This window comes from Anser brachyrhynchus, assembly GCF_964034855.1.
Source record: "Anser brachyrhynchus genome assembly, chromosome: 1".
NCBI classification, from domain to species: domain Eukaryota; kingdom Metazoa; phylum Chordata; class Aves; order Anseriformes; family Anatidae; genus Anser; species Anser brachyrhynchus.
The window spans coordinates 46,000,169-46,013,687 of record NC_137694.1 but is presented as its reverse complement, the minus strand read 5'-3'; the positions used below and the strand labels follow the sequence as shown (position 1 = coordinate 46,013,687).

General features: G+C 40.8%; 1 protein-coding gene across 4 annotated transcripts in view; it reads right to left on the bottom strand.

The window, feature by feature from the left end:
- BLTP3B (bridge-like lipid transfer protein family member 3B) overlaps positions 1-12,108 on the bottom strand; it is a 56,960-nt gene extending 44,852 nt beyond the window's left edge. The window contains exon 1 of one of the 4 annotated variants that reach the window (XR_013952311.1): positions 11,776-12,108. Coding sequence is in view for 1 of the 4 variants with exons in the window: in XM_080595883.1 (XP_080452009.1) it covers positions 11,776-11,819 (44 nt within the window). In the remaining 3 variants the exon portion in view is untranslated. Of the gene's footprint in view, positions 1-2,264; positions 4,336-4,387; positions 4,521-11,775 lie in introns of those variants that run through there. The other 3 variants (XM_080595883.1, XM_080595884.1, XM_080595885.1) reach the window with 3 other exon arrangements.
- Between the last annotated feature and the right edge of the window lie 1,411 nt (positions 12,109-13,519).

The following is a 13,519-nucleotide window of genomic DNA, read 5'->3' as shown; positions in this document are numbered from 1 at the left end:
TGTCCTAACAAGAACTGGCAACTGTATCAATAATAGAACAGTAGGAACTCACCAGAAAGATTACTTTCTTCCTGTTCCACCTGGCCGAACCAAGTTATTAGATCACTAAGAAATTCAATGTAATTTCTGAAGAAACACAGTCTTGTTTTTTTTTAAATTGTAGTTCAGTGGAAGATAAAGGTTTCCATGACTCTTGGTAGAAAGGAGGTCTACCATTATTCTGCTCACTGTACCACTTTAAATTTTAAGACTTAGCATTTAAATTGAAAAGAACTAACTCTGTAAAATCTGTAAAAAAAAAAAAAAAAAAAAAGATCACCACAGCATCCACAGCATTTACTGTTATGAATGACTTCCTTGCATATTTGCATGTGTATCTCATTTGTAATACTGCAGATCAAAGTTGATTTTCATTAACTGCTCTGATCTGAAAAACCTTTACAGCCCTCCCACCTTTCACTAAGCCACAAAAAAAAAAAAAAAAAAGTGTCCCAGAAAACAGAAAATAACCTGCTGCAGGCGACATAATAAGTTTCTCTCGTATTTATCTACTGTAACCAGAAGCAATAAATACCAAAGTCTCTCAGGAACAAAACATCACCTGCAGACACTAAGTTCAGGAGCATTGCAATACTTCTCCTCATGACAGCGTATCATTAGTTAAGTCCAAAGTACCAGGATGCTTAGATTTACATGGGAGCAAGTCCTAGATGAGAAAAGACAGACTCCCTAGATTAAAAAAAAAACAACTCTACATACCAATAATATTAAGCACAATGACCTTCAGAAGAGTTCTTAGTAACTGTCCCTTCCTGACCCATGTATGACAAGAAGGAGAAAGGATAAGAGACTGAAAACAGTTATACAGCATTAAAAAGATTTAGCTGCCATTGAGGCAAAAGTGTCATCTAAAGACAACAAACTTCACGGATGTAAAGTGCTTGACCTGTACTGAATACAAACACCACGCTTCTGTGGAAGCTGTCCATGCAACAAGATTAGAATCAAGCAACTTCATCTTTAGTTTGTACTTTAAAAAAAAAAAAAAAAAGAAAAAGAAAAAAACTGCAATCAAGATGTCACAAAAGCTGGTACAGAAATTAAGTATACATTAAGCGGCTTAAGGTTAGTAGGAATTGGTCAGGAGACTACAAGAGCACCATGTAATAAGCCCAAAGGATAAGCAGAAATATAAAGGCAGTGGAAAAGGTAGTAGATTGTGAGTAACAGAAACCTTTGAGTGAATTCTGGCTGTCCTAGCGATGTTCTATTTTTAATGCAGTGCATCACAGCAGTATTTCACCCAGAATGAAATCATTAACTATGGTTTATGTAAGATTTAGAGTAAATGAATTTTAGCTCCAGAGAATGAGTTAAAATGTGTGATAGCTGACAGGTAACATTAAAGTCACATTCATCAAGTCCTCAGAAAATTGACCTTCTGAAGAACTCAATAGATCAACAAACGGCTTTGCAACAACAGCTGACTCATTGATGATGCAAGATACTAGATGTTTGAAGATAAAACCCAGTAATTTCCATTAATTGTAAATGAAAGGGTTTTTTGTTTATTTGTTTTTGTTTTGTTTTAAGAAAATAAAATTGGAAGATAAGAGAAAATGATGAAAAATTGCCTGACATATAAGGCTCAAGTACTACTATATAAAAAGTATGAATAGGAAGTAGCACTAAATTTCACCATAAAATATGATGGCATGCCCTCATTTTGGATAAAACATTCATTTCTGAAAACATTAAAGCCAATTTAAAAACAGATAGGATAAACAGAAAAAATAATGATGAAGTAATGAAAACTGCACAGAAAGTTAATTGGGTACTCATTTATCAATATAAGAACAAAAAAGACATACCAAGCCAAAAGAGAATGCCTTTAAAACCAATAAAGGGAAACACTCATTATGAAACATTTTAATGACCATGGACCACCAGGATAGAACACAGTACCAAAATCAAAAGCTTAGTAGAATTAAAAAATAATAATAATAATAATGATCAGGCATTCATGGTAAGATTTGTAGGGAGGGGTAATACCTTTTATGCCATCACCACAGTACAATTGACCTGACACACTTGCACAAACACTTCAAGTTCTTTACTGAAGAATGTTCGCAGTACATTAGGCTGAAAATAAAAACTTGTGAGGATAAATTTTAATATTTCTGGACTAAAACCCTACCAAAAACAATGACACTCTCCCAATCTGCACCACAAAAAGAATTGCCATAACACCGTAAAAAACTCACCACCGCTATTAGCAGGTAATTAGCCTACAATGGGCATAACTTTGGTGGTCTCAGAGGCTATCCTCCAGCCTTTGTCCAGAAGTCATCTGTATCGGCAAGGTTGTGTCTTGTGTGGATTCTCAAATACCATGCGCTTTTCTGCCGAGAAGCCCCTATCAGTAAATACACTGCAAGGGCTGCCATTCCCTGTATTCTCATAGAGCTAATCACAGGAGACTCGTAAATGGCAATACCGACTGCAGCAGCTGCACCAACCTGCAAATTTCTCAAGAACACCTACCATTGTCTGTCTATAGTACCAGACTGGCACTTCTTTCCACCCACTGACAACAATTTCTACACGAGTCTAACAACTTAACCCTAATGCCCTTTTCGAGGGCATTCCCGTTTGCACACCCTGCCTGGACCTACTGCACTCAACTGTAAAAAACAAAACAAAACAAAACACCAGATGTGACCATAACACCACCACCTGTGACCCTACAGCTTCAGGCAGGAGTTTTCAGGCTAAGAAACACGACCTGGAACACCTGAACGGCTCTTATCAGGCCTTTTGACTTGTCATAGTCTAAAGACAGATCTCCTTTCCCCACCCCTGACCAGGCAGATCACTAACTGGAATCCTGACTCAGCACCCAGCCCATGCTTCCACAACCTGTCGCGCCATCCCCCTTCTCTCCTCTCCCATCCTAGGGGGCGGGTGCCTCAATATTACATTTAGTTTTCTGATGCCTTCCAAATAACCGCTTCTATTTCATCACTACACAGGCAGGCTTCAGCGTGGACTTCTGCCTTCCTAAAGACAACTTAATACACTCAAGGGCGCTCTAAGTCCCATTTCTAAGTCGACGCTTTCTCAAATACAGACATTCCCACCAACTCTCTTAACAGTATATAAATCTCCCCCTAATTAGTTCTGTAGTAATACATACAGGAAATTATTTTCCTTCTATTTGTAAAGGAAGGTCTTGGTTGTTCTTTGGGTACTGATAGAACCGAAACAGCTGCTGTCATCAATAGCTATTATCTAATTACATGTCATGCAGCAAATCTGCTCAGAAATAGCCAAGCATTGCACAGAGATGAGGAGCTTTCATTGCATGAATGCTAATCACCTTGTAAGTAAAATATTGCTCAATCGTTCATTTATGATAAAACCTCAAACAGACCAATATCAGCTTGTCTATTCCACGAGCTTTTTCATGCATCGTTAATCATGCGTACAAATGGCCAATACCATCAAATCCCAAAAAAATTGTTTAAAACTTGACAATCTTATATACGACAGACCTTAATGTGTATGTTGAGTACAAGAAAACAAAATCCTTAATATGCTAAGACACATCTGGGAAGGTACATGCTATTTCCATATTGCAGGCAGCAAAAGTAACACATCACACTGCGAATCTGTTGATACTTGGTAACTGTTCCATTCCAGTCAAAATACGACATTCTGTAACTAATGCACAGAAAAGGCACTTGACACAAAATAATTTTATAAATTTAAACCAAGAAACAAGAGTGAGGCATAAAAGCAGGACACCATCTGCCTTCTGGAAACTGCACCATTTATTTATGTAACATTAGCAGATATCTTATTAATGCTAAGCAATCAGATTTTACAACAAAAAAAAGATTTTTCAGTACGACATAAACTACAAAGCCTATTTTAATTTTTAAAAAAATCAGCTATTCTCTTACATAAACCAGGATAAAAGCTGACTGATCCTCCAAATATCTATCGATAGAGAGAAAAAAAAAAAAAAAAGATTAAGTTACACAAAGGAATTAAGTAGGTGAAAGCAATAAACAGCAAATGTCAAGTAGCCTATAGATATGGAGATACGTCTAAAAGATTACATTCAGAAATTATACATAAATATATGTTTATAACGGGATTGCTGGTGTACTTCCCAAGTCAGTTTTGTAAATTTAGTTTAGGACTTTCTTGTTTTCAAACATACCTGCATAGCAAGCAATTACTTTTTGCAGAATCGTAAGTTCCAAAAACAAAAGAGAGAAAACCCAATTGACATTTTATAGAATTCATTTCAGTCCCAAATCTGTACAAATACATACCACCTCTTACATTTAATCTACAAAGGTGGGAGAGGGGAAGTTACCTGAGGGCAAGGTATTCAGACAAAAGGCCCCTACTCCTGGTGAAAGCAAGTGGTCAGTTGCCACGGTTTCTGAGAAGCGCCTGGTGCTCATTTTGGTAGTAAGGATATTCACAGCAAACCAATCTCCACCAGAGCCAGCAGGGATCGCTGCAGGGAACGGGACACAGGGGACACACAAGGGAGCAAGTTCAAAGGGGAAAAAGGAGTGATACAATAATGTAAGAGATTTTTAGCTAAAGAGAACCGCAGTCACAACAGTTTGCTATACATTAAGACATTCTATAGCTGAAAAGGAAATAGAGCTGTACAAAGTGCTACATTCCCATGAGAATATCCCTTACTGTCTCATACTAAGACACTGCAGCTGTGTTTAAATGAACAGCTTATGTAGAAAAAAAATCAATCCAAGGATCCATATAATACAGCCAAGCGGTTTCAGAGACACTCAGTAAGTATATTTGGAATGTGAGAAGGCAGCTATCCTGGAGCTGCAGCACACAAGAGGCTGTTAGTATATTTTGAAATGGGAGACAACTTTTCAGTTTTGTTTTGCCTGAGATTTCTCAGCCCACGTTATTTGTTCCCATTCAGCATCTCCACTACACCTGTTTAAAAGTCACCCTACAGAAACATGACTCTACAGAGATAAGGGAGCAGGACTTGCTGGGTTTCATTCTGTACTTGTGGCAGTGCGACGAGGACCAGCATTTTCTAATTTCACAGGGTTTGAAACTGTAGCACATTAAGCCTCTCAAAAATTAAAAAAAAAAAAAAAAAATAGAATATTTAACTTAGCAAGTCAAATGGCAATGGAAGAAAAGAAATTCTTTGTTAACTGTCTTCACTTTGAAAAGATGCCTCAGACTAAATATAACTAATACTTACACTCTATTATTGCAGGGACAGTACAATCCTAGTCCTTCATAGGCTATTTGTTAGGATATCTGAATGATGTTTATGAGATTTATTACAGAACTGAATTACAGATATGTAGTTAGTAGTAGTAGTTATGAATGAGAATTTTTCTACAGTCTCCAGATCCCCAAGCAATGGGAGCGACTATAACATGAAAATCGTGGGTCCCAAGATTGCTTCCTCAGGAGTCAGATGAAGAAGCCAGTCGGAGAAAACAAGAGCTCTGGTGTTCTCAAGCTGTATGGTAGTTGCATGGCAGAGCTGCCACAAGATTTGCGCTGGGGTCCTGCCTCACACATCTAGGAGCAAGGCTCCTAGATCCATGCTAGGAAGCCTGGAAGGATGGAAAGCCATAGCCTGAGCTGGAGCTCTTGTACTTGGTACATTCCTCTCCTGATTCTTCTAATGAAAAGCTGATGGAATGAAGAGATCCAAACTTTGGTTAGCGTCAGCTCCTCAGAGGTGTACAGAAGAACTGTAGGACCTACTGTTTAAGAAACCTTGGTTCCCCAGCAACCTGCCAAAAATTAGGTAGGTATTTGTCACATAATTAGTTGTTAGCAATTATTCTCTTGATTTGAAACAAAAAAATCATGAAACAAATTACTTTGTGTGAGCCTTCCTAATTCTGTTAGTTTTTCATCAGAAATCACCTGATATCCTTTGCCCAGTCTGTTTGTACAAGAAAACTGGAATTAAAACCAAATACCCTTTAACAAGCGCCTTCTACTCAAAGTTTTGTACATAGTTTTATACCTCTTTAATACAAAAAACACTAAGGCTTCAGGAGAAATACCAAATTTCAAAAAAAAAAAAAATCACTATGTGTTCTGTTTTGATTCTTCCCCACTGCATACTTGTTTAACCATAACAATTTTATTCCCCACAGACATTATTTAAATACCCTCCTCCCTAAGAATGCTTTGCACTCGTGTATCAGCTGCTTGTACATGAAGTAATCTTCTACATCATTTTAATTCTGGAAACTTATTTCCCTGTCAACCTATTGTGAGAATTGCTTCAAAGGAAATGATCACATACTATGCAACTAAAATGCTACTGATTAATTCATGGCGATTCTGTAAATGCATTAATTTTTAATATGTATACACAAGACTTGTCTGACAAACAAAACTTCAGCAGAACTTTAATGGTACAAAAGTCTGCAAAATCAGCATCCAGATTTATAATACCTTTGCAAAAATGATATAAAACAAACTGAAAGTTAGAAATAAAATTCAGTTGAGTTTATTTCATTAACCCAAATGCTCCTGAAGTCTCAAGAGATTTTTATGAATGGGGACAAACAAGATTTAATAATTTATATCTTAATATTAACAAATGTACTGATTAAGAACTCTACCAGCAAATAGATTATTGCCGGTTTATCTCCAAAATAAACTTTTTAAATTCAAACAAAGCACCACAGCAATTTCAGTTTGGCTTTTTAGATGACATTCTGCTACAAAAGCTTAAAATGCAATACAATTGTGAAGCTACTAATAAAAATAGAAGTGAAAAGGGTTTTTTTTTTGATTGAAAAAAAACACATTCATTGATTCTTTTATGCTTATCAGAATACTACCAACACATTCACACAGGCAAAATCGTTGGCATGAAGTCTCCACTTAGAATCATAAAAAATACAGCACAATGTAAAATTTCATTCAGTTCCTTTATGTTTGAAATTCAATGCTTTTTGTATCTTTCTCTGTTTTCTTCTGCCACCCCAAGCAGTTTTGCTTAACTGCCTGTTCCATTTTTTTTCAGACTCAATTCTTTCACTAGGTTCAGCAGCATGATGTTTGTAATAAACAGATAACACTTTCTGTACGCATTCAGATTAAATATAGACTTATTCAGAACAATGTAGATTGTTCCACCCACTTACATTGTGCTTTGAAGTCCTTCCATATACCACATAAGCCAATAAAGTCAGTCATGTAGAAAACATCCTGTAAATACTTCAGTGTAAGCAGAGAAAGAACCTGTTTTACGCTTATTCTAGGGAAAGTACACGCTTTGTGTTCTTTGGCTGGCTAAAAAATGGGGTAACTTTCACAAAACTGCAGTAATACAGAAGTAGGATATTCAGTAGGGTGAAAAGAAGCAAATGCCCCTTGCTTCTTATGCTACTACTCGAAGTTGGAAGTTTCAAAGGTCATCCAAACAACTACAGGTAATTACAAGAAGAAAATTGTCCGTTCTGGCCAAGTATGTAACCCTGCTACACTAGCAGGTTCGAAGAGAAATAACCCCAATCTCTTGGGGTGGCAACGTGCCCCGCCAAAGAGGTGTATCTCACAGGTACCGAGCAGAGTGACGCACTGGTCAAATATTAGCCGGGACTGATATCGGTGACGCCGTACCAGGTGATGTGATACCGCTGCTCACAGCAGGATCAACCGACCCCTTGGATCCGTGCAATCCTTACGTTACTCTTTGTAGAATTAATCTTCCTAGGCATTTTAGGATGATTTTCCAACTACGTGATGGATAATGTTATCGTGAAACATACTGCGATTTTCTTCTACTGAAATCTTAGTGTTTTTGCATCTACTGCTGCAGGTGAGCAAAAGCAAGTTCACCCAGAACCACAGAAACTGGCATGAACAGGAAGTGACCTGGATTTCTGCCACACCAAACGTTTTTAAGCCACTTAAGATTTTTCAGTGTGTGCACATGTGTAAAAATAGCAAATACGTAAGACTAAAACAAAAAATGTGATTTTCTTTTTCAAGTTGAAGTATGCGCTATCATTGGTAAACTTCAGGGTTAATATGCAATTAAGATGAGGAATATCACAGTCAGTGGGGATGAATTAATGCAGAGGCAAGTTTGGAAGCTTTCCTTCATGCTTCTCAGACTTATACTTAAATAAAACTTTTTTTATAAAAAGGCATGGATCTTGAAGACACATAGAGGGCTCCCTGTTAGACCACAGGTTAGCTAGAAAGGAAATTTTAGTCAATTATATTAAAAGACAAAAAAAAAAAAAAGTCTTATACAAGCCTGTGTCAGCAACTCCTGATCCCTGATAGTATTTTGGATCTGAACAACTCAAGAGTCAAACCCTGATAGTGATGATGACATCTTTCTAACTACAGGTAGTACAACAGGCACACTATTGGGATCATGCATAGTGAAATCTAGAGTCCTGCTGGCAATCTTTAAAACCACTGCTTTAAACACTCGTCCACAAAGTCTAACAAAGGAAAAAGATGCAGAACTGGAAGGTATCTGCTTATCAAAGCAAAGCAGTCCACAGAAAATCTTGCAAGAAAAGCTGCTCTTCAGCAAGAAGTCTCTCGCCCATGAAAAGACATAATGGCACACGTTAAGATTCAATGTGTGTTTCAGTTCATTTCATTCAGAGAAAAAGCCTGACAAGACGAGTAAGCGATACCAAACTCCTAGCCACCATGTTTCATTTCCACCTTTGTGAAGGGTATCGCCATTATTCAGATATACTTGATTCATTGTAGGGCAGATAATGTTATGAAACAAAGGTACTCCACCATGCATGTTCGCCAGAAAAAATGATCCTACTACAATAAGCAGCTGACAAAAATTCAAGGTATCTAGCTTTCAAACAACAAACTCATCTCTTCAGCTTAGTAAACCATGCTTAGTTTCAAATGCTGTATCAAGCACCATATAATCCAAATAACAGAAAAATGTAACTGTGTTCCCTCTTCCTTCCTTCTCCACATTTTCTTCTGCAGCCTTGGAGAAAAGCAATGCGCATTGAAGGGAGTGGACTGAGCTAATACTTCAAGAAATTTCTAAAAGACTGTAAGAAAACTGAAAACCCACCAGCAGACCCTGAAAGAAGGTTCAGATTTGTTACAAAGCTGCAGATTTGTTTCTAAGCTGCAATACAGTATTAAAAAAATATATTTTACAATCTAAAAAGCCATTTAGATATCAAAACGTTTTCAGAATCCAGTTTGGATCTCCCTCTTCTCCTTCTTTTCAGACCTTAAAGATCCGTATCTACAAGAGTTTCCCCTAGATAACAAATATAGCGTAAGGCTGCTTCACACCCCCAGTGTCCATCAGTCCATCTAAAAGCACCATAAAACTGAATTAATGGAAGCTACAATAACTGAATGACACAAATTACGCTTTTAATTTTGCATACGCAATATCCAGATGGCTGTAAGAAAGCTGAAATTTGCTAATGGATGTGGTGACAGATATTGCAGCAATCTCTATAGAAAATATTGCTAAATCAATATCCGGGGGGGTGGGATTCGGGGAGGAAGGCCTGGACAATATGCCAGCCAGAGGGCCCTGGCAACCTCAACCATTCTGTGATTTGTGACCAAAAAAGAAAAAAGGAAAGCACAGAGAACTGTAACTGAAGGTAAAAGATTATGTCTTCTATTTGTTCTGTGAAGTACAAATCACATTTGGCTTTGTTCAAAGAGAAATCTAATCACCAAAAATGGAATACAAAGAGAGGAAACAAAGATGAAAATAAATCAAGATAACTGGATAATTCCTTCAACTTTTCCTTTATTATACGTGGACTTTTTCCAGACAGTAATACTTCCCTTGGTGAAGATGACAAAAAGGCATCAGTTTTGAGGAACTATGAGAATTGCAGAACAGGAACCAATATAGTAATAGAATCTGAAGTGAAAGTGTCTTTTGGCACCCTCTCTATTACAGGAACTTCCTTATGCCTTTGGCTCCAGACTGACACAAAACAATGTGTGAAGCCTACGTTAACCCCAGTCTAATAAAATCTAATAAGAAAGGAAAACCTGAAATAAAGAACAATGTTGTGACTTTTGTTGGGGGGAAAAAAAAATCCTTGAAATTCAAAGAGCTACCTGAATTTGTTCTCTGGTGTAACCAAGTTCTGCAATCACTGAAGTACCAGTTCTGCAGGGAGAAAAGATTATCTGATCATGTGCTTAAGAACACCCATAATAAGGGCCTTAATAATAAGGTCTGTATTTCACTATATTAATGTTGGTGTGGCCTCAATGATCGTGAGCCTCAGCTTTAAACTGCAAACCTCAGATCGTTAGACATATCCCATAAGCTTTTCAAAAATGCCAAAACTTGCACCAATCAATTAAGGTAGTCTTGTTGAATAAGCGTCATCACATCCCACAAGAAAACACACAGATTTATCAACATCAAAAAGTACTTAACGCTGCTTTTCGAAAGCTATTTATTTCACAAACCAGACAAGAGCCAGCTCACGTTACTCGTGCTCAGTTACTAGACACGTGTTTTACTTTAACCTGTAGCATCGAGACCAGTTCACTTCCCTTCTGATACAGCTTGCTAAATGGTGCTATAGGAAGTGAACCGTATCAGTGAATTAAGCTCAGTGATTTCCTGCACACTGCTGACGAGCAGGCTCGCTCAAGGCAGATGACATCTTCGTCCAGCATTCCCATTCTCGCAGTGCTCAGTTACCGTCTTGCGAAAACAAGACTTCTGCATCAGCATTCCCAGCTACAAAAGCTCACAGACAGGGCGGAGGAGAAAAATTACTTCACTGTTGTTTGATACATCATCTTTAAGGGACGGACAGCGACGGGTTGGGAATGGGAATTGTGCCTTCCCTGTGCACCGTTGGCACAATTGTCAAACGGCAATCTGGCATTTTATTTGGTTTTCTCTGTTAATTAACAGTAAGATAAACACCTTTGAAAATCCATAAAAAAAAACAAAATGAAATGTTAAAGAAAAAAAAGCAAAGTAGTATGGGGCCAACTTTTCAAGCAATACCGAATTTATAAAAGTAAATCCTGAAGAACAACAGTGCTGCAGTATCGTGACAGATGAGGTACCTACTAGGCTTTTGCCTTTCTTTACAAACGGAAGAAATTTAGCCGTGGCTTTTGGGAATTGTTGTGCAGTTTGTGTGTTTGCATAGTTTCCACGACTTTCCCGCACAGGACCCTGACAGCCCCCAAAACGTTCCAGTGTGGCAATTTTTCCTCCTGCTGCCCACGCCGGGTGCAGTTAAGTTCCCCACAAGCCGCCCAAGTTGGCTCATCCCTCCGGCAGCGCCGCCGCCAGCCGCCTTGGCCACCCGGCCCCACCTGGCGCTCCCACAGCTCGGGGGCGGCCGCAGGATCCGCAGGGACCCCGCACCCGTGCACCCCCCGGCTCCTCCCCGCTCCCCGGGCGCCCCCCGCGGCCGCCGCGGGTCGTCCCTCAGCGCCCCCCCGGGCACGGCGCGGCGGGCGGGGACTCGCTCGGTGTCCCCCCTCCGCCGCCGGGCGAGGGGCCAGTGGCCGTGCCCACGGCTGTCACGGCGGGACGAGCCCTGGCGAGCCGCCTCGCCCCCCTCCAAGCCCCCGGGAGGCGGCTCCGGGTCTCCCCTCCGCCGGCCAAACGATGCCCGGCTCCTCTTCGCCCCACGCCTGACCGGGCCTCGGGGCCTCTCGCCCGCCGCCGATCCCCCCCGCACGCCTCAGCCCACCCCGGGCAAGGGCGCTGACCTGGAGAGATGCTTCAGGATCTGCTTCTTGATGATGCCCGCCATGGCGTCCGCCTGCCCGCGCCCCTCACGACGACCGGCCGGCACCGGGGCCGCGCCTCATCCCTCCGCCCGCCCCAGCCCGAGCTGCTCGGGCAGACCGCGGGGCGCGCAGCCGCTGCCGCCGCTCCCCCTCACTCGGCGCCCGCCGCCATCTTGGCTGCACCATCGCCTAGTGACGGGGGGCGGTGGCACCGCCGCCCGGCACGGGGAGAGGCGGGCCCGAGGCGGGGCGGGAGGGGGGCACCGCCTCCCCCCGGTGCCTGACGACCCCCTCGGGAGGCCGACCGGTGCTTCTGGTGTCCCCCCTCTCCGTCCCGGTGTCTGGTCTTCGCTCTCCCTCCGTGCCCTCGGCTGCCCCGCGGAGCTTGCCTCCCGCCTCCCCCCCGTGCCCCCAGCCCCAAGCCACCGACACTGGTCGGTATCTGGGTGAGAAATCTGTCGTGAAGGGCGGCTGAAAGGTGTAATGTGTACCACAAATGGTTCTAATATGCGGCAGCAGAGATTCCTCCAGATGAAATGCTCATTTGCCTATGTGCGCTAATAGCTGGCGTAATACCTGCACATCGCGTGCTCCCCAAGTGTCGGAGCTGTGACAGATCCATCCACGAGGTCGTTCACGGAAGCAAAATCTGGAGTTCCTCTTAGTTTTCCAGATAAATTCCATTAGTCTAGCTCCTTTGTTCAGTTTCATGAGCCAAGTGAGACATTTATCCTTTTTATACCTCTCTTTACAAGCAATGCTCATTTACAGCTACAAAAAACATTCCTAAAATTTGTTCCATCCGGAATCCCCAAAATCGGTCCAAAATGCTGTGCCAAGCAAATCAACAACCCCGGCAGCAATAAATTTGACGCTGTCAACTCTTCTTCCATAGGAAGTTGTCCAGGAACAGCCCCTGCTCCTGGGCCTCTTCCCAGCCCAGCCATGATCCAGGATGGCTACTGCTGCTCCGCGCTGCCCAAAAGGGACAACGCAAGAAACGCTCACTGACATAAAATGCTACGGGAATGAATTCATGTGCATGTGCACGTCGTATTTCCCCTAAACTCGGTTTCTTGGCACTTACTCAAACCCCTAGACTTTTAAAATCAGGTTCTTCTCCAGGTGCTTGTATTTCTCAGGGTAATCATGGCACGTATAAAGCCTTATGATAATTTTATGAGGATAGCGTCTCATGCTGTGGCAAAATTTCTAAGCAAGTTAAAAATTAAATGACCGGTAATAGTTTTGTTCCAGTAACCATCTTCTCTGGGGCTCCCTCATTTTAGAAAATGTAACTTGAGAATTTCAGTGGTGGGTAACCAGGTGCTCTAAATAATATTTTTAATCAGAAATAAAATAAAATAAAATAAAATAAAATAAAATAAAATAAAATAAAATAAAATAAATAGCTAAAACGGGCATGTTTTTCAGGTGTAACCTCTTTCTGAAGGCCATTTGCTGGCTCTAGAATATAATCTAGAGCTGGAGAGGAAAGACATCAGACACTACTTTCTTTGCTTCTCATATACATAACAGATTAATAATTTACACGCAATGAACCAAAACCCCAAGGACCTTCAAGTCAGATACATGAAGCAGTAACAGATGAAAAAATAGGTCAGGAAATTAACATTTTCAATTGATTTTTCCAGGCATTTAAAAATCAGTCAGTGTGTAATACTGACCTCATTATATTCTTTAAAGAGATTTATAAAGTGGA